The 25,085-nt window shown below is 32.7% G+C and overlaps 1 protein-coding gene across 1 annotated transcript in view; it reads left to right on the top strand.

The window, feature by feature from the left end:
- The window catches only part of LOC115885855, a 335,423-nt gene extending 310,578 nt beyond the window's left edge, over nucleotides 1-24,845 (top strand). Inside the window, exons 11-15 of the mRNA XM_030904879.1 lie at nucleotides 6,168-6,494; nucleotides 9,871-10,070; nucleotides 13,883-14,095; nucleotides 16,460-16,762; nucleotides 24,382-24,845. Of these exons, the coding sequence (XP_030760739.1) occupies nucleotides 6,168-6,494; nucleotides 9,871-10,070; nucleotides 13,883-14,095; nucleotides 16,460-16,762; nucleotides 24,382-24,471 (1,133 nt within the window). The 3' untranslated portion in view covers nucleotides 24,472-24,845. The remainder of the gene's footprint in view (nucleotides 1-6,167; nucleotides 6,495-9,870; nucleotides 10,071-13,882; nucleotides 14,096-16,459; nucleotides 16,763-24,381) is intronic.
- The last annotated feature ends 240 nt before the right edge of the window (nucleotides 24,846-25,085 follow it).

The following is a 25,085-nucleotide window of genomic DNA, read 5'->3' as shown; positions in this document are numbered from 1 at the left end:
TTCACAAAATAGTTTAAAACAAGCTACTATACATATAGAAAAGTTAGCTAGAAATTTGCCACCGAGCTTTGTGGTCAACACCGAGGCACTTCAAAAAAGCCGTTAAAGACATCAAATGCAGCAAACCCCACTTTTTTACACCTGTAAGAAAGAAGCGATTCAATCAGTTGATATAGAGTTGCTGATGGAAGAGCACGTTTCTTAGTCCCAAAATATTTTGTGTAACGTTCTGTGGTTAAAAAGGCAAGCGTATGTTTAATGATAATCAACACCGAGTCTCATATTAAAAACACACTTTTAAAAATTAATTAAAGTTTATTGTCTTCATATGCATACATATAACATGTAGATAATCACCTATATTTGTAACAGATATATCATTTAGAATATAATATTTATAATTCGAAAAGTATTAAAATATCAACTCCGAAGCATTCAACTTCGAGTCTCAGAGTGTCTCGGAGTTGACTGGTGTTCTCGGAGTTGATGAAATCGGCTTTAAATTAAGCTTTTGCGCTCGCTAAATTTCAAAAAATTTGTATTTTTAATCAGTTAAAAAAGAGAAACTTCTCAAACCGAAGAAGAAAAACGGAGCTACAGCGACTTCGTTGGATAAAAATAAAGCATAATGCAGAAGAACAAGTTGAAGATAAATGAAAGACAAAGATGGAAGAAAAGAATAGAATTGGGCAAAAATTATAAAACTGGCAATCTTTCAAGAAGGGACCAGAAAGCTAAAACGGTTCTTTGGGTATAAAGTTCAAAAAAATATACAGGGTTGTTCACCATATACGACACGGAGTATTGTAGCTAAACGATGAGATCTTTACAAATTGTAAGTTTTGGGTTCGATGAAGGACTATTAGAGGTACAATTTAAAAATAATTTTACATGATACAGAGTGTCCCAAATAAGTAAAAAATATCTAAGTTGTATTTTTTTAAATTGAACACCCTGTATATTATTACATTTTTAGTTTCTACGATTAAAATAAATGTAAATTTGATTAAGGTTTATGATACTTAAACCTTACCGTTTTTGAAATATTTTCAATTTTGTGAAATTGCAGTAAAAATTTTAAGGCTTCATTTCTCCAAGGGTATCAAAGTTTTTAATACTAAATATTTACTGAAGTTTATTTATTGATCAGTTATTGTGTTGCAATAATAAAAATAATACTACCTTATACAGAGTGTCTAAAAATTTATTTTAAATAATTATTAGCTTCAAACGGTTGTTTAATTTAAATGGAACGCCCTGTATATTTAAGGAGAATCAGATGCACAATTTAATTGTCTATCAAATTGTGTTATACCATTTTTTACCTATCCCTTCAAGTTTTCGTAGAAAATGCATTTTCTTATAATTTAGACCTCATTTATCAATATACCCACGGAATATTGACATTTGAGATTGTTTTTAAAGATGTACCAAATTTTTAAAGAGTACAGATACTAATATCGTCGATATAATTCGTTTATTTCATTAAAAAAATAAAAAAAAACTGTTTAAATATTTGTTAAAGAGGACCAATTAATATATGATTCCAGTATTCAAACTACATGAACTGACTGTTTGCGTTGATTAATAATAATTGCTCCAAATACTAAAAAACTGAATTTTATATGGGTATTAGACAGTGTGATAAAAAGTAACACCTTAAAAATGATATTTCATTTTTTAATAAATGTTTATTTATAACAACAGAGACTTTAATTGTGATAACTTATTATTATATTGATTTCTGACTCAAATCCACATTTATTTAGAATAATTTATTAACACAACACAATTAACTATGTAATTAATTAGTATATGGGCGGAAATAATGGTGTTATATTTAATTAATGGTATACTTTTTTATAAAGATTTAAATAGTTTTCTTTTTGCATAAAAATGGGCTAGTAATATTATCGTTTTGCTAAAAACGATAATATTACTGGCCTGTACATTTTGTACATTTGTTGCTTTAAAAACAATCTCAATGTCAATATTCCATGGGTATATCGATAAATGAAGTCTAAATTATAAGAAAATGCATTTTCTACGAAAACTTGTAGGGATAGGTAAAAAATGGTATAATACAATTTGATAGACAATTAAATTGTGCATCTGATTCTCCTAAAATATACAGGGCATTCCATTTAAATTAAAGAAGTTATTGGCGTTTAAAGCTAGAAATTATTTTAAATAAATTTTTAGACACTCTGTATAAGGTAGTATTATTTTTATTATTGTAACACAATAACTGATCAATAAATAAACTTCGGTAAATATTTAGTATTAAAAACTTTGATACCCTTGGAGAAATGAAGCCTTAAAATTTTTACTGCAATTTCACAAAATTGAAAATATTTCAAAAACGGTTAGGTTTAAGTATAATAAACCTTAATCAAATTTACCTTTATTTTAATCGTAGAAACTAAAAATGTAATAATATACAGGGTGTTCCATTTAAAAAAATACAACTTAAGATATTTTTTATTTATTTGGGACACTCTGTATCTTGTAAAATTATTTTTAAATTGTACCTCTAATAGTCCTACATCGAACCCAAAACTTGAAATTTGTAAAAATATAATCGTTTAGCTACAATACTCCGTCTCGTATGTGGTGAACAACACTGTATAGAAAAATGAGTAAAGCGAAATGCAGAAGAACACCGTTTTATTGAAGAAATATACAAACGTATAGACAAAAAAATTGGATCTAACTCCTATATTTTGAGGAAGAAACGATCGATGTATTGGAAGTGGTTAATGAAAACGGATGTTGTTTTAATTGGCGGGAAAGAAAAGTTATGTAAAAAAATTACAAAATCTAAAGTATATGTTCTAAGAAGGAATTTCTATCTTTCCTTATCTGTGTTGAGTTGCCTAAATTCTTTCCCAGCTCACTTATGGCTCTTACATGGTCTTACTTGGAAAACAACTTACTCCTCAAAACATGACCCAAAATAGGTTTATTTTTACGGGCAACAAGGGTTACGGGTAAACATATCAGAAGGCATGTCAACTAGTCGACCCGGTGTTGACTATTATTTTACTGTTCGTTTATTTGATTACATATTAGTCATTCTAAATTCTAACTACTAAAATTTCATTATAAAAACGTATTTTAAATAAAATATACATAATATACGAGTAATAAACAAGCAGTTGTCAACTCCGAGGCAGGCCAACTTTTTTATATCAAAGTTTTAAAAATATATTAATAATTGATCGCTGCTGAATAGTACACCATGTCATTAATGGTCACATCTATCATACGAGTGAATTTAATAATTATTATTTGTTTCTTTTTTTTAGTTTTGCTCTGGCTTGAAATTGTCCCATATCTGTGGATTGCCCCAGTAGCTTAAATTTACATAAAAGAAAATCCAGAAAAGATCCAGTGGTTCTCAAAATTTTAGCAAAAAAATATTTTTTTTTGGAAATTTTCAAAGTAAAATAACTCGGTTATTTTGGACTTATTTGAAAAACGGTAAAGAGAAAAAATGTTTCTTTTGACCAGATCTACCACCCCTTAAAATATTTGCACTTATTTCTGGGACACCCTGTATTATCAATAAGAAAACACATGCATTGTTGATAGCGATTTTTTTAATAATATTAATCTCTATTTGGAAGTTCCCTGGGCTGAGTGGAAGCATTAATAATCTATGAATTTTTTATTAAAGTACACTATGTTTGTCTTTTCTCAATATATTTTTTTGATAGTACATGTCCTTAAGGCTTAATAGTTTTTTAATTCTGCCATGCTTAAACGAATGTGGAAGGTGGTACACTAGGTGGTTCTCAAAAACTGAAATTCGCACTAATGCTTCTAACTATCTTTTCTGAATCATTCTCTGCATTACGAGTCGTATTATCTACATTGTCTGTATCTCTTTGACCACCTCCAGTTAAATTTTCATTGCTAACTTTGACTAAATCATAAACTATGGTGGTACGCCTGTTTTCTTCTACTTTTTTAAAATAGCTTTGGCCGTATTCCATAATGTCTTCGGGATGATCCAGTAGAATATTCATAATAAACTCTAGAACCTGGTCCTTGAATATTGCTGGTATTGATTTTGCTTCAGTTTCTTCTGTGTCATCGGGTTCTTCTTTGTCATATTCCATCGCTTTAAATTTTTAGATTATTTTCCAAACAAATATAGATTAATAAGTACTTCAAATTTTCATATTTTATGTTTTTGACATACTGAAATATTGCTGGTATTGTTATTATTGTTGTGTTATATTGTTACTAGCTTCTACGTCCCACTAGTCAACTCGCATACTCAACAATGTTGCCGTTTGCTGTTCGCCTTATTTTATGAACGGTTTACATATACAGGGTGGCGTCTCTCGTACGCCGCGGAAGCTTCAAGGAGAAAGGTAGTTTATATCCAAATGAAATTTTGGCAGCTTATGTAGATTAACTGTAAGCATTTTATAAAAATATATAGCATTATACAGGGTGTCCCCAAAATAAGTTACACATCAAAGTTGTGTTTTTTCTAATGGAACACCCTATATATTAATTGATTTTCGGATTCTAAAAAAAATAAAGATGAGTTTTATTAAAGTAGCATATACCTAAAACCTAAGGATTTTGACATATTTCACATTTTGTGAAAATGAAGAGTAAATTTTAAATTTCGATAACAGCTACCTACTACTAAATTTTAGTTGACCTTGTATATCCTGATATTTAATTACAGTCACCATTGTATGTTAAACTAAATTGAAATTTGACCCGAAAAGTTATACAAGGTAAGACAAAATTAATACGGAACATTAGTCACTTTTAAAAGCAAGTTACTCCTTTATTTTAAATGGAACACCCAATATATTTTTCTGGTATTCACTGGGAAATTTATATATCTCGAAAATATTATTAAGGTTGCCTGCCCCTCAGACAAAGATTTTCCTAGATATTTTAATTTTTATGATTTTGCGTCAGTAGACCTTTATTATTTGAAAAAATCTAGGTGGCTGTGTGATATACAAACTTTTACTTTTTACTTTTTTATTTTTGTAATGAGAGGCGCCACCCTGTATAAGCACTGTCATCCAGCATATTAGTAATGATGGTGCATATACTTTGACTGTGTCTTTTTATGTTTTCTATAAGAATGGAAAATTTGATCTTAATATTCTTGATTGAGGGATAATAATAGAACAGTTTTAGATGATGGTTTAAATAATTACAGTTGAGTGTTGGAAATGTATGTTTGAACAATGGGAGTACATTTGAGACCAGGAATTTAATCCCAGGATTAGTAATATGCATACCGGGTGCATCTCAAAAGTGGCTGATCCCTATAATTTTTTTATTTTTTCAGATAAAAAAACGAGATTTGGCATGTTAGTATATGACATAAATTAGGATTGATTGACGTATTCAATTGTTTTTCTTCACTTACTGTTTCACCGGAAATGAACTTTTGATTTTTAAATGGCACCCTCGGAATTTTTTAACTTTATTCGATAGAAAATGATACTCTGAATAGAATGACATATCATATATTAACTTTTGACATTTTCGCTTAAAAAATATTGAATTTTAAATTTCAATCTAGAATGCCGTGCCTGTGTTAAAAAAACTAATTTTTAATCAAGGAGCCTTGGAAAAATAGATTTGATTTTCTAATGTTTTAGTGTCTTGTTCTAGCCGGTTAAAAGATGCCCAAATCGTATTTTTAATCATATCTTAATTTTTTCAAATGGAACGAGGGTGGCTCATTAGCATATTTGGAAAATGCATTTTTTACGAATAATTTGGTACCACACACTTCGGTATCTCGAGTCAATTTGTCATTATGAATCTCATGTCAATATCAAATAAACCATAATATCCGAAAATGTCAAAAGTTGACATATGATATGTCATTGTATTCAGAGTGTCATTTTCTATCGAATAAAGTAAAAAAATACCGAGGATGCCATTTAAAAATGAAAAGTTGTAGTCATTTCCGGTGAAACAGGAAGTGACGAAAAACAATTGAATACGTCAATCAATCCTTATTTTATGTCATATACTAACATACCAAAACTCGTTTTTTTATCTGAAAAAATAAAAAACTTATAGGGTGAGCCTAACTTTTGAGATGCACCCGGTATAAAAATTTCTAAAAATTGCGTTACTTTGAATTATCTAATTGTTGATTGTGATCTTAGCCGAAAAGCATCAGTCTAGTAAGCCAATGCCTCCGGAAAACTGTACCATCCTCCAGCATACGAGTTATCAAATCCAAGTTAGTTGCCAAGTAGTCGAAGCGTATCGGAAAAAATCGGGAAACGTCTATCTCATGCAGATATACGATGCCACCAGTCGCCTTTTAATTGGTACTGCCACCTCACAAAACCCCGAAGATATCTCTTTGTCGACTTTGTCTAGTGAAAGAAAAGACGTCTTAATTTTTGTTAGAACTATCGATGAAAAATCCATAGCGAGCGACGCTTGTATTATTTATGCTCCCCTTAAAGGGGTTGCTCAAGGAAGGGGTAAGATTTGTTCAGATATATTGGTGAAGGGATAATAGACAAATTAATATTGCAAAGCATTTTGAAAATCTAACACTTTTGATGCTATACCGGATGTTTTATACCGGACCTTTTTTTACGTTTTCAATCAAGAAAACGAGACTGGGTAACTTAGTTTATAATATAAATCGGGATTCAAGTATTCAATTATTTTCTGTCACTTCCTGTTTCATCAGAAATGACCACAATTTTTATTTTTAAATGGTAATAGAAAATGACATTCTGTTTACAATGGCATATCCATATGAAGGAATAGAATGACATATCATATGTCAACTTTTGACATTTTCAATTAAAAAAATTGTATTTTAAATTTCAATCTAGAGTACCGTGGCTGTTTTTTAAACTACTAATTTTTAATCAATGTGCCTTGGAAGATTCATTTGATAGCTTAATGTTTTTCAATATGTTTCTTGGCCAGTTGTTAGATGCCCCATTCGTATGTTTAATCATAATTTTTTATAATCATATTTTTTTCAAATGGAACGAGGGTGGCTCAGTTTTTACGAATAGTATGTATGCATGTATGTATGTAGTACGAATAGTTTGGTACGACATACTTGCTATTTCGATTAAAATTTTTGTTATGAACACAGCCATGGCTCTCTAGATTGAAATTTAAGATAACATTTACCAAGAAATGTCAAAAGATGGCATATGAAATGCCAATCTATGCAGAATGTTCTATTGAACAAAGTAAAAAAAATATAGTGGATGAGGACACCATTTAAAAATAAAAAGTTGTAGTTATTTCCGGTGAAACAGGAAGTTGCCGAAAATAACTGAATACATGATTCCTGATTTATGTCTTATACTAACATACGAAAACTCGTTTTTTTACCTGAAAAAATAAAATTGTTATAGGGGTGAGCCTCTTTTGAAAAACACCTGGTTATAGCAAAATTCAGACTAATACTCTATTTAAAAAATAATTAAAAAAAAATAATTTAGACAATAATAACCTTTAAAAGAGAATTAATTCTGGGCAAAATATTTATCATTGTCAATAATTATCATCTTAAACTCAAACTGCATGAGAATTGGGAATATAAATTATCTTCTTAAGACTTTAATTCTAACGATCAATATCATTAATTTACAGTAAAATTGACTAGTTATAATAATAAATGTTGTAATTTTTATAATTTTTGGTTTCATTTATTAGTTTCTCGATGTCTAATTTTTTGTCCTGGAAAACTCGCCATGTTTTAGTATTGATCATAACTAATAATCCCTTAATATGTTATAAAAATAACTAATTTGGTAGATTGTATGTTTGTATATTCTGGTATGAGTGGTCTTACTCTCTTAACTGAGGTTTTCTGTAATAATTAGCTAACCCGGCTAAAACTACCACCTAGTTTTTTTGTCAATCCTATGGTACGCATAACTGATTGACCGAATGGTCTGGAAATATTGAGACCAATATATTTGACAGTGTCGAATCCACCTAACCAAAGGTCATTAAAATCAGTCCAGCTCTTTTTCCCTACAGTTGCCATTTGCTGAAAAAATGTTTTTAACATTTTTTTAATATGTTGTAGTAATTCATATTTTAACAAATGTTTTCTGTCGATCTTTGTTTATATGAACGTGACATTTATATTTTCACTATAACTGTCTTTTTCTCCTGCTATAAAATATATTAAACATTTTAAGTTAAATAGAATGTAACTTTCCGATAGTACTGGTTACAATTCTTGTCTTTATTGAACGCAAAGTGCGTTTACTATGCGTTACTACACGATCGAAAAGAAACGGTGTCAAAGACGGCTGGGGAATGACACTCGATGATAATTTTGGCGAGGTCAAACCCTAGTCGAGGTAATGGCGCTTACCGCCAGTTGGCATTAAGAAGGTTGTATCTTCTTTTTATATTGATTAAAAATTATTTTTAAATGGTGCAGTTTAAAATTCGAGAATTTTTTTTGAAATACACTCACCGGCACGAAAAACGGGCACCTTTAAATTTTGATGTATTTTAAAGTTTAATATATTTTGTTCTAGTGGGCCAATTTTGACGATTTTTTAAGAAATTTGTAGCTAAAATATTTGACTTTTTAGTAGCTCTTTCTAGCAACAAAAGCAAAGGCATGGTTTTAATGTAAAAAATACAAAACAATGTTAGTGTCTTCTTCACAAGCGAATATCTATCTAATAAACAAAAATAAAGTTATTGAGATGAACCAAAAAACAAACTATCGAGAAAAGGTACACCTAGATAATAAAATTATTTTTAAATGCCTTGCCTTGTTAACGTGCTCCACAGGGTGTTTCAAATTTTCACCAAAATATCAACATTTTGTTTTATATCGTATAATTGACAGATGGCAACTTTCATTTTTCATTTAGAAAGAGACATTATAAAGTCAAATAATTTAGCTGTAAACTGCTTAAAAAATCATAACACAATAACAAAAAAAATCTCTATAACACAATATATAAAACTTTGTAGTTTTGTGTGTCTGGAAACGTTCTATCCCTTTTTAATTTTTCTATACGAGTTTTATGCGAATTTTTAGTACAAATTAAAGGACGTCTAGATATCGACTTTGCCAAAAGTATCATCGTTTGTCATTCCCCAGCCGTCTTTGATGCGCTTTTTTATCATACGCTACTTGTTATAATTTTAGTCATATGTAAAATATTATTAATATACATAGAAAGACTTTCTTTATCTTGCATTAATGCTTACTCCAAATTTCTAAAAAATAAGCAAGTAGCAACGCAACTAGTTTAAAAATAAATAATAAATTAAACTACTCAAACAATTATCGCATATTTAAAAAAAAATATTAATTTGAAAAACAAGACACTTTGAATTCCCTGACTTGCAGTTTTAAATAGTTTAGATACTGTGAAGGGAAATTCGAAACAGTAAACCTACGCACTGATCTGTAATTTTTAGTTGGCCGACTATTTAGTTGCAAAATTGAAAACAAGACATATTTATGGAACCGATCGGCCGACTATTTGATTGCATGTGAGCGCGGCTCCGTAGGAATATATATGCAACTAAGTGGTCGGTCGATTATAAATTGCCTGTCAGCGTATAGCCTAAGGCAATGCAATCAAATAATGGGCTGATTGGCTCCATAAAAATGTATTGTTTTCACTTTTGCAACTAAGTAGTCGGCCTGCTTCAGTTAGAAATATGTTATGCTTCATTTAGAAATATGTAATAGGTAGTTACTTCATTTAAATACTATGCGATAATTGTGTTGAGTAGTGTGTTTTCATTGTAAAGCTAAGCATTAACAATATGCTAATTAGTAAAAACTAAAAACATGTTATATGAAAATGTAATAAATAAAATAATTGTTTTATTTATTTTTAGCCGCAACTCCGGTTCTGCTACAGATCACTCCTCTTCTAGGAGCTCTAATAGGCGTAGTAGGAGCCCTAATACTGCTGGCGATCATAATCGTGGTAGTTATTAGATTAAGGGGTGGCGGAGAGAGGGACGACAAAGATTACGATGATGGAGGCTTATCGTCTGCAGGAAGAAGATGCGTAGTGGGAAATAATAGTGATAAGGTAGTTATAAACTAACTAAATATGTTAAAATTGGCAGTGTGCTTAAAAGTTTTTTTTAATTTTCGATATATTTGTCTATTTATATAAGCGTTTTTATAATAGATTTCACTCAATACATTATAAAGTATTGACTCTGGATTTACATTATTTGAAATACGCCTTGGGTGCCGATGTTCATGTGTGCGAGACAATACGGTCAATACGCTCAGCAAAATAAGATGTACTGAATAAAGAAAGAAGAGCAAGTATTTTCCCAAGCGCATGAAATCTAGCGTCGGATTAAGAGGTTAATAAGAATACTTCATATTTGTGGTCTCTTCAACTTCTAGATCGCCATGGCGATTCACTCTTAGACATATCAACGCCGACCCAAAGTTTCGCTTGCTTGTATAGCAGAATATCTTTAAAAATAAAAATAAAGCCAGTAAAATATTTATTTGTTGTGTATATTAATTTTAAAGCATATACAAAATTGACTCGTAAAATAGAATTATTTTTCAATAGTTATTTACCAGCAGATTGTAAATTGTAGAGGAGGGGGAAGTTAATCACCGCGACCATACAGGGTGGCCCATCGAAAACGTTCCGCAAGGCATAACGGCCAGGGTAATTGTTTTTTCAAAAAATCCGAAAACACGTCAATTTTGTTTGTGAGGGGGACAACTTTTGCCCTAAAAATGATTGCAAAATCTTCAACCCTCTAAGCGGGGGTGTCATCCCCCAACTTTTGTCAAATGGGAAGGGGGGTCAAGTGGCGCCGCAATGAAAAGGGCTTTCTATTCTCTATATTTCCCCGCTTCGTCTTTAAAAATCGGTCGAGTCATTTTGAAAATATGAAGGATTGAAATTTGAAAAGTATTTTTTGCAAAAAACGCATAAATTGAATTAATTAAAAAAATCTTACCTAATTAATGAATCAAATGCTGAAAATGTTGCCCGCCAACCTCCATACAGTAATACAAATTATTTTCAAACCGTTCTCGACCATTCTGAAGAACTTGCGGGGTCACTTCGCGACAAACATCAATAATTATTCGTCTTCGCAGGTCTTCTAATGAGGCGGGTGGAGTGCTATACACTTTACTTTTTATGTGTCCCCATAGAAAAAAGTCTAAAGGAGTCAAGTCGGGTGACCGGGGAGGCCACTCAACTGCACCCCTTCGTCCTATCCACCGACCGGGAAAGTTATTGTTTAAATAATTGCGCACATTTTGAGAGTAATGTGGAGGCGCACCGTCTTGTTGAAATATTAGTTCCGCTTCAACGTATCCAGGATTGTTCTCTATGATGTCAGTTAGGGCTGGGTCGATGGTATTTTTCAGTAAATCCAGGTACATATCACCTGTTAGATTTCCAGGAAGAAAAAAAGGACCCACAATAGAATTTCCAAAAATACCAGCCTACACGTTCAATTTCTGAGGGTTTTGGGTGTGCACCTCGTGAAAAACCCTGAGGTTGTTCTGAGCCCAGTATCGACAGTTGTGCCGATTAACTACACCGTTCAAAAGAAAGTACACTCATCCGAAAAACACACATTAAATAGAAGCTTATCATTCGCCACTCGTTCACTCATAGTTTCACAAAATTGCAAACGACGATCAAAATAATCTTCGTTGAGTTCTTGTACCAACTGAATTTTGTACGGGTGGAACTTGTGTTTTTTTTAATATCCTTTAGACATTTGTACGATTCACGCCGGTCTCATTGGCTAATTTTCTTGTACTCAGCGTACTATCCATGGCAACTTCGCCCAATACGAATACCTTAGCTTCATTTACTACAGGATTTTCCCTCTGCCTCTTTTTATTCATAACGAAACCAGTTTCGCGAAATTTTGCTACTAACTTGCGAACAATTTTGCCATAAAGTTGTTTGTCAGGATGGCGTTCAATGAATATCTGCGCAGCCCGATTGCCACATTCATTATTTTTAAAATAAAGTTCGATTATTTCCACTCTTTCTGCAAGTGAGTACACCATAATTGTTAAAAAGTTTAACGATATTGAAAAGAACTTCAACCGCTTCAACGCACAAGTCACAGAACAGCTATCTAGCAACTACCGCACCTGATCGTTCAACCTTCCGGCAAGGGAAAAAATGCGTAAACATCTAGAAATAATAAGAAAAAACTGCAAATTGGTCGAAGGAATTTATCCTTATCGTTACTCTGATAAATGTTTATATAAAATTTTCAAATTTCAATCCTTCATATTTTCTCAATGACTCGACCGATTTTCAAAAACGAAGCGGGAAAGTATAGAGAATAGAAAGCTCTTTTCATTGCGGTACCACTTGACCCCCCTTCCCATTTGAAAAAAATTGGGAAATGACACCCCCGCTTAGAGGGTTGAAGATTTTGCAATCATTTTTGGGGCAAAAGTTGTCCCCCTCACAAACAAAATTGACGTGTTTTTGAATTTTCTGCAAAAAAAAATTACCCTGGCCGTTATGCCTTGCGGAACGTTTTCGATGGGCTACCCTGTATATATCTATTATTTCCTCCTTTATTGTGTCTCTTATTAACTTATTAATATCTCTTATATACCGTATGATCGAATAAAAACGGCGTCCAGTTGGCTTGGAAATGAACATCGATGACATTCCCCATATAATTTTACATATAAAATGACAGCGATCTTCATTTCATAGCCATCGCTGACGCCGTTTTTTCTCGATCATACGGTATTAACTCATCATATAATCCCAGGGCTGTGACAAGCCAGTTTCTGAGAAGGTTTCCGAAACGGACATTATCTTCTAACTCTTGATGGGCTGGCAACTAGAGTAGAAGAACTTTATTTTCTTTGCATAATTTGTTCAGCTTCTCCAGGCATTCTTTGACCAATTTAGAATTGATAGTTACTGAGTTGATTGATGTTAAGACTGCTTGACTATCGGAGAAGATGGCTATTTTTTGTTTTTGATAGTTCCTAAGATAAGTTGCATGCATCTTCCAATAGCGGTAGGTGCCCAATGGTTTGGAGTATTTAGTTTTCGGCCCAAATAGTCCTATCCCTGTTTCTGCTTTGGTTTTGGAAACGCCAGTATACCACGTTATGGTATGGTCTTTTTTAACTACTGAGTTTTTTTTGTTGTTCATTACTACATACACTGAGGTTTTCCTCAAAGTTGTACATTGTTTGTATGTTATCCACTGGGAGTTGGATGAGTGAAATTTTTCTTTTGATGGTGTTCCAAGCTCTTAAGCTGACAATTCTCCCAGTACTGTTTCCATAAATGGTCATTCTAATAGTGTAGTGTGTTAAATTTAGAATAATTTCAATTGCTGCTGTTGGGCAGGTTCTGATCTGATGCATGCCAGTCTCATTTTGCACAGGTTTTGCCTTGCTGTGCGTTGCTTTCGTTTTGTGTGCCAAACAACTTCCCGACATCATCAAATCACGTCTTACGTCTATTTACCAATAACTGTAGCATTTACCAGTAAAATTTTATATATTATCTTTAAAACGAGTATCAGTATACATATCGTCTCAATAACTTGCATTTGTTAATCTTAAAAATTTAATAGCGCTCACTTCGAATTTAAAATATTTCTTTAGACGCATTTTCCCAGAACTTTCTTTTTATTTTTTTTTTCTTTGTTCCATCAATTACGTCAAATTGCAACACTGAAAGAATGCAGAAACTCTACCGATAAAAATATAACATGTTTATATTACATCTTAGTATTTATAGGTTCATTATGAAATCTTGACAAAATCTCAAAATATATAATTTCATCAAAATCTCAAAATATACATATCAAACTTGAGATTTTAGGAAAGTATAAATTTTCAATTAATAATTTTTAGGCAAGCACAGAGCCTTTAAACAAGGACATGAATGACAGTGTAGACAGCTTGGAAGAGAAAAATCCGGATATAATACCTCAGAACAATGCCGATGACGAATATCAAGATGAAGAAAGAGCTTTTGAAAGATTGAACAATACCCCTTCGATGAGAATCTATAGTAGAATGCAAAGCCCAAATAGCCAAACTAAAAACGGAAGCTATGGCAAATCGGTAAGAATAATGAGTTGTTTTAATTTCTGACAGTTATTTTCTATGCTAATTAGGTTATAGTAGTTATATACAGGGTGTCCCAGAAATAAGTGCAAATATTTTAACTGGTAGTATAGTTCAACCCCAGAAACACGCCTATGAGGGTTTTTTAGCGGAAAAAAAATTTTGAAAATTCGAAATTTTTTGAAAAATTTTTTGGAATTTTTTTTATTTTTTTGTTAAAAAACATAATTCCTTGATAATATGGCAACATAGGTATTAGATTAAATTTACAAGAAAAAAAATCCAGAAAAGATTCAGTGGTTCTCAAAATTTTAGCAAAAAATATTTTTTTTTGAAAATTTTCAAAGTAAAATAACTCTGTTATTTTGGACTTATTTGAAAAACGATAAAGAGAAAATATATTTCTTTTATCGAGATCTACCACCCCTTAAAATATTTGCACTTATTTCTGGGACACCCTGTATATAATTAGTTATTTTTAACATTTCTCATAAGGCTTGCATGGATCTGCATGAAACAGTTTTGTTTTCTTCTTTTAATAATCATTAAAGTTATTTTATTTTAATTTTCATTCACATAAAGTTTGTACTGTGGGCTCTTTCTAATGAATAAAAAGTGGATATAAAAATATAATTTAACATTAAGTCATTAGATTTTTAATAAATCTTTGGTAGTTTTCGGTTTTTAGAATTTTAGAATTAATCGCTTTTATCTGGGTTTTTGCATTAGGTACAAAATACCTGCTTTTCAATCTAATCTTTTTATGAAAGTTGCAGCCAAAGCTGCGCACATTTTATAAATATTGACGATACATAAGGTGACTCAAACATATTATCAAACTAAAGTTATATATTTTATATTGAATACTATCTATGTATTTTTTTAGTATACAGTTGTTTTTCCATTAAACTCTTATTCAAAAAATATACTTGTTATAATAACTTCGTAAAATGAGGTCTCTTGTAATTATCTTAAACAACATTTTTTTTAATTTGCTGCAGGTTGGGCTAATAGTAATAATAACTAATAGTAATAATATTTAATAATAAATTAGATAAAATAAATAATTTATTATTTTAATTTTATTTTAATTTTATTAATTGTGATTAATAAAATTGTATTTATGTCATCAAGGAGATCGAAAACGACAAAATATCAAGATACAACTTTTAATTGGCATTAAACGGCCTATACAATTCTGCTAGGTATTAAAAGAAAAAAGTCAGTTTCACATTTTTTTTTCCGAAAAATATTCCAGTATTCATATACACGCCTCTGTACCCATATACACGCCTCTGATAAATATATCCACAATTTTTTGGAATTAAAATATGTAGCACTTATAGCAACTTTTACCCTCAAAACTTAAATCCATCCAAATCAGTAAGTCTTTGTTAACTACTGAGTTTTTTTTGTTGTTCATTACTACATACACTGAGGTTTTCCTCAAAGTTGTACATTGTTTGTATGTTATCCACTGGGCGTTGGATGAGTGGAATTTTTCTTTTGAGGGTTTTCTAAGCTCCTAAGCTGACAATTCTCCCAGTACTGTTTCCGTAAATGGCCATTCTAATAGTGTAGTGTTAAGTTTAGAATAATTTCAATTGCTGCTGTTGGGCAGGTTCTCATGACTCCTGCGATGCATGCCAGTCTCTACATTTTGCACAGGTTTTGCCTTGCTGTGCGTTGCTTTAGTTTTGTGTGCCAAACAACTTCCCGACATCATCAAATCACGTCTTACGTCTATTTACCAATAACTGTAGTATTTACCAGTAAAATTTTATATATTATCTTTAAAACGAGTATCAATATACATATCGTCTCAATAACTTGCATTTGTTAATCTTAAAAATTTAATAGCGCCCACTTCGAATTTAAAATATTTCTTCAGACGCAATTTTTTGGAATTAAAATATGTAGCACTTATAGCAATTTTTACCCTCAAAACTTAAATCCATCCAAATCAGTAAAAGCACTTTAAGAAAATTATAATAAATCGAAAAAAATTAACACTTTAACCCTCGAGTAGAAAAAAACAAAGCAAAGTATGGTTGATACTATGTTGATATGAAAAATATTTTTTTTTTACGTGAGGATTCTCCCTCCGATAGGTTGCGATATTTTTTGAAAGACCCTGTACATCGCAAATCTTTTATTTTGGCATGCAAACTGAGAACTCACTCTAACCTAATCTTAAAGCCAAACGAATATAAGTGATTTAAATCTTGATATTTTGCTGTACTAAGTTGCATGGTGGGAACTAAATGATATAATTTTAATATTGTTAACATACATTATATAGCAGTAGTTTGTTTCTAACTAACCTACTAACATTAGAACACACTACTAACTCCTTTACAGAGCCCTGCCGAAATAACATACGCTGAACTGTCTATAACGAAACAACAGATGCAGCCGCCCCACGTCATTTACAGCCAGCATCCGCCATCCGTCGCTATGAACGTCATCCGAAGACAGGAGCCGACGGTATACGCGCAGCTCGATATGAAGAGGATCGGTCCGCAAGGAATGCCGCATCCTGGCGGTTTTCAGACGTTGCACCATCCACATATGCCGGCGTATATGACTAGACCTATACGGGACGATCAGATATTGCAAGACGGGTCTATAAGTTCGGAAACGCCGCTGTTAGGTCCGAGTAATGTAAGTATATCCAATAAATGTTTTCCAGAAAATTGTAATGCAACCTCTTTAATCGGAACAGCTAATTGTAATTGTATCTATTCTGATTAACCAATCGTTTCGATTAGCGTTCCTAGTCACACTCGTATTATACTGTGCAAAAAGAATCTTATGTTTATTTATGTAATAATAGTACATATTATATTGTGATAGATATTTGTTACATAGGTAGTAGGTAAGTAGGTAAGGCAAGCAGGTTGCTTGATGTCTCACTCGGAGGCCCCGTGCCCATTGCAATACCCCTGTATTATTAACCCCTGTATTACTTCTCCAACTCCCACCAAGCATTTACAACTTTGAGAAACACCTTACTGTAGTATTGAGTAATAAAAAGGATTGGAAGGAAGCAACGCTTGCTCAGCATGTCAAAGACCGTACCATAACGTGGTATACTGATGCCAAAGCAAAGCAGGGACAGGTATATGAGTATTTGGGCCGAAAATTAAATACTCCGAACCAATAGGCATCTACCCCAACATCTTTCAGGCAGAAAGATGCGTACAATTTATCTTAGATAGGAACTATCGAAAACAGGAAATGGCCACCCTATCCGATAGTCAAGCAGCACTAAACGCGATCAACTCAGTAACCATCAATTCGAAGTTGGTCAAAGAAGGCCTAGAGAAGCTCAACAAATTAGGCAAAGAAAATAAAGTCCTACTCTAGGTGCCTGCTCACAAAGGAAGGCATTGAAAAAGCAAATGATCTAGCTAGAAAAGGAGCGAACACTTCCAGAACCGTTCTGTTTTCCAAGCGGAAACCAACTGAAAGCAGGACTGAAGAATCTGGAAGACTCCATCCGTAACCCGAAATGGGTGTCCTCCAACGGTCTAAGACACTAAAAAAGGTTCCTGAGAACTTACGACCGAGAAAAATCAAAGGCATTCCTTGATTTAAGTAAAAACAATCTTCGGACTGTCACGGGGTCTCTAACAGGATACTGTCTCCTCAACGAACACCTCAGTAGGCTGGAGCTGAGAAACAACGGCAAATGCAGATTCGAGTGCTGAGTGCGCCGAGACGACGACCATTCGTGCCATGAACTTTGGCACGGCTGATGTCGAGGATGGAGAGCTGGCCTCCGTGGAGCCGTCTCAGATACTGGCTTTTGTTAAAGCCCTGAGACTGTATGATGAGTTATAACTCGTTATAACTCAAGAAAGGGGGACACATAATAGATCTGTAAGGTCGCGGTGATTAACTCCCCGCCTAAACATTCTACATTCTACAACCCCTGTATTATTGTACCAAACCTTACCTTCCACTCATTCTTTCTTTGCGTTAAAACACTTCCACCTCTTTGCTTCCGCATGTCGCTGATGTTGGCTCCTACTGCTTCCTCTAGACCCTCCAAAAAACCTTGCCCTAAGGTTTTAAAGCGTCGATTTTCACTGCCGGACAATGGCACAACAGGTGCTGTATGGTTTCTTCTTTTTCTCCGTATTTTTTTCGGTACTCGTCGTTGGAAATCTTCCATCTCACGAGATTTATCCTCGTGTGGCAGTTTCCAGTGATGAAACCTACAATTATGCGTACTGCCAGTACTTTTTGTGCTCTAGCAGTTGTTTTGTCTTTTTGCTATCTACCACTGGCCACAGTCTTGGAGCTGTAGCGCAGTCCTCACAGTGTTGCCACGTCTTCGTCTCTTGCTGCTTGGCCTTCCTATGGTTCCTATAGCCCTGGCTCCCTCTTTGGCAAGTCTGTCCGCTTTTTGGTTGCCTACCACATTGCCGTGGCCTAGCACCCAGCACAGTTTCTCGGCAGTTCATCACAGTTTTTGATCTCACTGATAATAGCTAACTAATAACTCACTATAACTATCTAATAGTAGCTCACGGCTGTAACTCAGAAAGTATTAGCCGTAGGGCCTGCGGAACACAAATATTTATAACTAAAGAGGCTATGAGAAATTACTCAAAATTATTTTCAAGTTTGTATAACGGCCACCGCTAGAGGGCGCTACTACTATGGAAAATATAATTTTTACCAAATTTTCACTAGAGAAGGGGTACTGTCCATAATAGCTTGTTAATCTTCAGTGTGTGAATTTTGGATTTCTTTTGTTAGAACCATTTTTCCTTATCTGCTAAAATGAAGTGGTGGAGGAAGGATAGATCCTTTTTTAATTAAATGTTAATAAACTCCGGACTAGATGATCGAAATTCAACAATCAGGTCTCGTTTAAAAGAACCGTTTCGTACTCTATATAATACCATATAAACCATAAGCGCTCTCTTGCAATTTGACAAACATTGCGCGGTTTTTTTCTGAAAAATCCGTCAGTATGTTTAATTTTAGCTGATAGTAAAGAGGAATGAAAGTTTAAAAAGTCAGCGAAAACCGCACCTTGATATATTTTTTCAAACCGAAGATATTAGCAAAAATATAATAAACATGGATATCATTACTGATAAGCCAGTGCATCATAATCGCCCAGACATGGTTTTCTAAGACATAGCAGCGAAAAAAGTCACAATAATAGACTTAGCCAGTTCCATTAGACTCCAATATGACACGGATGTATGACGAAAAAATATCTAAATACCAGGAACTGGCAACTGAAATCAAAAAGCTATGGAATCTAGCTAAAGTTGAGATTCTACCAATTATTATATCAGCTAACGGACTAGTACATAGAAATATGTAAAGCCACCTAAAAAATCTTCAAATACCACCGACCAGCACAATTTTGGCGATGCAAAGGGCTGTGGTACTCGGCACAACATCGCTAGTACGAAAGGTTGTGTCTCCATAATGAGCACGCTTTGTATCTTGGTATACGACCCGATACAAGGATTATTCCAGAGAAAGCTGTGATGAAAAAAAAATTATAATAAATAAGAAAAAATAAAAAAACCAAACCAAACACGGTGTTTCATAACACATTTTTTATTAGAATAGTTAAAGTATTAATTTATTCCAATATCGATAATATTCCAGAATACCATAATAGGTACCTGATAATTAAGATGCCAATGCCAGAGAATGAGAAACGACGCTTCAGTGAAGTCATGGTAGGCTATGGAAAATAGTTGGTTTTGAAGTAATAAGCACAGATTAGGTATACTCAGACATTATAAAGATAGACCGAACATCTCATTCATAAATACTCGTTGGTAGTGTATCAAACATTCCAATGCGTCAAACAAGGACAGAAGAGACAGAGAAGTCTAAAATTTCCGACCCCGGCAACTAGGCGCATTTGGATTGTTCTAATGGCCAGTGGCGTATCGTTTTTTGAAACGAATTTAATTAGTAACGTAAAAGTAAAGTAATTAGTAAAATTTTTACTCCATATTAATATACCACATTAACACTTTTTCGTCAGATGAGTTTTGTTATAAGGTCTAATATAATAATATAATTAATATCCCACGTATACTTATGTTGAAACGTTAGTAGTTTTCGAAAATCGCTCCAACGTCGATTTTCAATTTCAACTTTCAGTTACTTTTGAATATTTACAGAGTGACTCAGGCTTCCGAAACAGTTCTATATTAAGTTTGTGGTTGGTGACTTTTCTTTCAATTTTTTTTCAGAATATGGAGGCAATGGTAAAGCACATTTTAGACATTTTTGTAAACTTAGGTGGCCGGAACATATTTTCAAACTAAAGTTGTAGATTTGCCATTAAATTTCCATTCCAGAAATACCTAGAGTTGCCACTTATCCCTTTTTGAAAAGGACAGTCCTTTTTTGGAATAACTTGTCCTTTTGACTTTTTTTTACTTAAAAAGTCATTTTTATTTACGTATTTTCCCTGACAAAATTACCTACAGCAAACTGAAATAGTCTTTTCGTCCAAATTTAATTAGGAATGGTATAAAACTTATAAATAAATTTTTCTTGTTTAGAGTAGGCAACATTATTTAGAACTTCCCGTTTAATCTCAAATGATAGTTTAGGTTTTAGTTTTACCTTTTTTCATCTTAAAAAGAACTTTTCAAAATTAGTAATTAGTAACGATTTAGTTAGTTCGCAATCGATAGCTTTCTGTGAAGTACTGTGTAATAGTTGTTTAATCTTGTATTATTAATAACTTCCTATACCTGAAATCAATATTTAATGAGAAAATTGTGTTTTTTTTGAAAATATAAGACAAGATTTGACTTTCGGTCTTCTTCATGTATTATGATGGCTCTGATACGAGGCAATTGCCTTTTAGTCTCTCAATAGAAGGCATTTATCATTAAAAGTATAGAATCTGCGTGCTACAGTATGGGATTTCTGTCGCATAATAATGAATACCTATTACATTTATTTACAAATCCATTACTTTTAAAGGTAGCTTCATCAAATAATCAAATTTTAGTTAAATGTCCCAATCTTCATGAACTGTATTAAGCATATGTATTGCGTTTGAATCACCCTGTATGTTGACAAAAATATTTTGAAAATGTGCGTTACAAAGGCCCTCATATGTAAAAAATTGAAATAAAAATCACAAACCAAAAACGTAATAGGTAAAAAGTTTTTTTGGAGGCCTGGGTCACTCTGTATATAGATATGTATAAAACTAGTAGCCTAAGAATTATTTACAGTTCGTCCCATTCTAAAAAAAAGTTAAACACACCGTACAAATAACTCTAGGAAGATATATTTGTACGGTGGTAAAAAAATGTCTAAACAAGGCCGAAGGGGCGGATATAATAAAGCAATAAAATGTAAAAAGGGTCGGGTAAACCTTCGTTTATTTGTTGAGCAAATTTCTTTAGAATATCATATATAATGACCAAAATATGACGCAATTTTAAGAAAAAAAATGTCATTTCCTGGCTTATAATAAAGTTTCAAATGCGACGTTTATATTCAAATTTGTTATGATCTACAACAATTAGGTAGTAATTGAGACGAATTATAATTCAATTACCGGCTACTACGTTCTGGTTTTAATAGATCAAAATTCAACAAATATAATTAGAAAATATTTTAATTGTGAGAGGCTCCCTTGTGGGACGCCTATGTACAATTACGGCGGAAATATAAAACGTCAGAACAATACCTACCTGTGAAAAGACAAATTCGGGTAATTTTAGCTTATTTTTCCACACACTTGACACTGTCGTACCATATTGAAAATTCGCAGATTTAAAAGTACGTTAAACAAAAACCAAAAACTACTGAAAAACACTGAAAAGTTCACTTTCGACTTGATTCCGACTCCAAACACACCGTAAGCTAAACGTAGTACGTTACAACAGACCAAGGGCCGTCGCGAGGGGTGGTGGGACGGACGGCTCATTTCATTCTGGAAGACTAGCAGCGACGTTGCCAATAGTTCTAGACGTTTCAGCACATTAAACAGTAAACATGTCTTTTAATAGTAACGCATATATCCTCTGATTAATAACATATTATTACGCATGCTTCTTTAAAAATAAACTATTAATTGAATTAAGAAATTGAGATTTATTGATATCCGGTGAAGGTTTTAAAGTCACTTTTTCTGGAAATCAAACTAAGAAGATAGGCGCAAATTTGTTATATGGCAATGTCGCCTTCTCTATCTCAGTTGGTTTTTACAGTACGTAGTCAACCTCCGAATGTTTGATCGGGTTAAAATGCATAATGTGATATCCTTTGAATAAGCAGACTAAGGAAGGAGCATAATGCTATCCATGTATTCATGCATGGTGGGTGGAACAGCCACCATAAAAGCTGTCTAGGGTGGGGATCCTTGACAGTTCTGTTTGACGATTCATTTGACACAATTGAATTTGATTTGAAATTTTGTGAATTTGTCAGTCTTTACGGAGCTTATTTTATGTTATTTATTATTTATTCTACTACTGATAGTTGTATAAAGGTAGTAAATCTAGATGGAAATTGTGGCAGAACTTAAATTAACAGTGACACTATCGCGATTTATCGAAAAAGACTCTAAAATAGTTGGTTGTGTAGCGTGCGGTAGATCTCAGCAAAAATTGAGTGAAATAATGGAACGACTTTTCGCTAGTAAGTGACTATATAATATACATACGTGTAGTAAACCGATCATTTATGAAATTCACTTAAATTAACTAAATTATATATTTTTCTTGCATTTTTAGCTTTTATTTATTACTTGTCAAATATTAGATGTCAAAGAATTTAGATACGTTAATTTGACTTACCTGCTTCAGTAGCGTATCGGATGTTTGTGTTAATAAATACTTATTATAACTTATCTATTTTTATTAGAATTATATATTTTTATAACAATTTTAATAACTACCGTAAAATGGGGTGAATAGAAACATAGTGGTGAATAGAAACAAAATTTCTGAAAAAAATCAAATCACGATTAAAAATATTCAAAGTAAAAAGAGTCGACATATCTAATTTTTCTATCATTGGTAATACACAATAAAATGTAAAAACTATATTTTTATCTGTGGCAGCACTGTTTCTGTCAATCAGCTGATCCATAAATGTGAGATCGATTTATCACCTATTTTGTATGGCGCGAAAACTTTATAAATAAAATATTTATTTTTAAAGTAATACATAAGCTGGTACATGTAAGTTGTCATATTATATGTATTGTTAATTATTGTTAAACCTACTTAAATATGTAATAATTTACTGTTTCTAATCACCTTGTTGGAAATAGAATAGATAAAAACATTAACATCAATGTGTGTTTCTATTCTCCCGAATAGCAGGTGAATAGAAACACAAATGTTATTTTTATTTAATATTTATATGCATATTTTTCAAAAATCAAATTATATGTATACGCAAAGAACAAACAAAGACCCATGTTTTAAAATATTCGGGAAAATAATACCACATTTTTTTCAACCGGTATATCGCTAATAGCCTACGAAACTGTTTCTATTCACCCCATTTTACGGTACCAACATTTATTCACAACGTAAAATAAAACAACAAATTATTGAGTCTACCCTACATCATAGTTTTACATTTTTTAAATAAAATTAGAACGACACTGATAAACCGGAATTTAAGTCGGCCATATGTGAGGCCCATCGCGGTGTACCTAAGATTTTTGATATGCTCCTTCCTTAGTCTTCTTATTCAAAGGTGATATCTGTTCTTCCTAAATCTATGGGTATACTATATGTATACAGATAAAAATCTTGTCCCTAATTAGTAGTACGAAAATTGTTTTTTATGACGGTGAGCAAACGAGTAAAATTTCCTGTGAGCAAAAATAAACTGGCGTTTAAACATCGTAATAACTGGGCCGGTCAGGCGCTGTGCACAATTTAGAGGCCATAAGTGGGTGTGGTATGTGCGCAAACTAGTAACCTAACTAGTGCGTGACTCCGAAAATTGGAACCACGAAAAACAATGTTTTTGACGATAAGTTTATAATCTGTATAATCTGTGGTAATAGTTTAATCGTCAGTGTTAAACAAGTGTTATTATATCAATATTTTGATAGTTTCAGCAGCGTTTTTTTTTATCATTTGATTGCTTTTTGAAAAATGTCTCTATTGCTAATTTTTATTATTATTGGGTCTATGCGTAAAGAATAATACTTTGTAAACATAGTCTGACTTTTTTACCAAACCTAAATAGAGGTGATTTTATAGGAGATATCTAAATGACTAAAATGTATTTATTTTTTTCAGAATCTTCCATCCTTAAAAGATATGAACACCTCAAGAATGCCTTCGGTGAGTTCGACCTTACCGCGACCAGTGACTGCGACCAGGTTTTGACCTATTTAATTGCAGGTTTCATACAAAGATGAACTGGTATACTTATAACTTAGATGTGTTAAAATTACCTATATTTTTAACTCAAAGGATTTTTAAAGATTAATGGAAATTTATCGTTAACAACTTGAAAAAGGACGTAAAATCGTTGTTAATATAAAATAGATGTCAAATGTATTTTAGCAGGGTAAATAAGTCGTATGTTTAATACTTCGCTCGTGGTACCTAAATATTTCATAACGAGACGTATAAGAATCAATTTGCTTTTTAAAGCTTCCGTAATGATAAAGTATTCAAAACATTCTATTTTATTGCTTTATATAAGTTGTATTGTGTACTAACAGGAAAATACCACATGGTACAAAGAATACAAGGTATGATATTGCGCAGGTTGGTCGCTACGTCACAGGTGATAACAGGCGCTATTGGTCAGCACGCTCCGCGCGCCAGTTCAAATCGTCAAGTTATTGTTATAAACCTGTTTTTTGGTTTATATGCCGTCATTAAATTATCGCTAAACAAGTTACTGTGGAGCAGTGCGTAAGGAGTCGGGCTAGGAAGCGAGAGACCGGAGTTCGAATCTCGGCCGGGACATAACTTTTTATTTATTTTTTTTA

Source organism: Sitophilus oryzae, unplaced genomic scaffold, assembly GCF_002938485.1.
Source record: "Sitophilus oryzae breed Bouriz unplaced genomic scaffold, Soryzae_2.0 scaffold_460_pilon_pilon, whole genome shotgun sequence".
Lineage (NCBI taxonomy): Eukaryota > Metazoa > Arthropoda > Insecta > Coleoptera > Curculionidae > Sitophilus > Sitophilus oryzae.
Note: the sequence above shows the minus strand (reverse complement) of the source record. Positions and strands in the feature narration are given on the sequence as shown.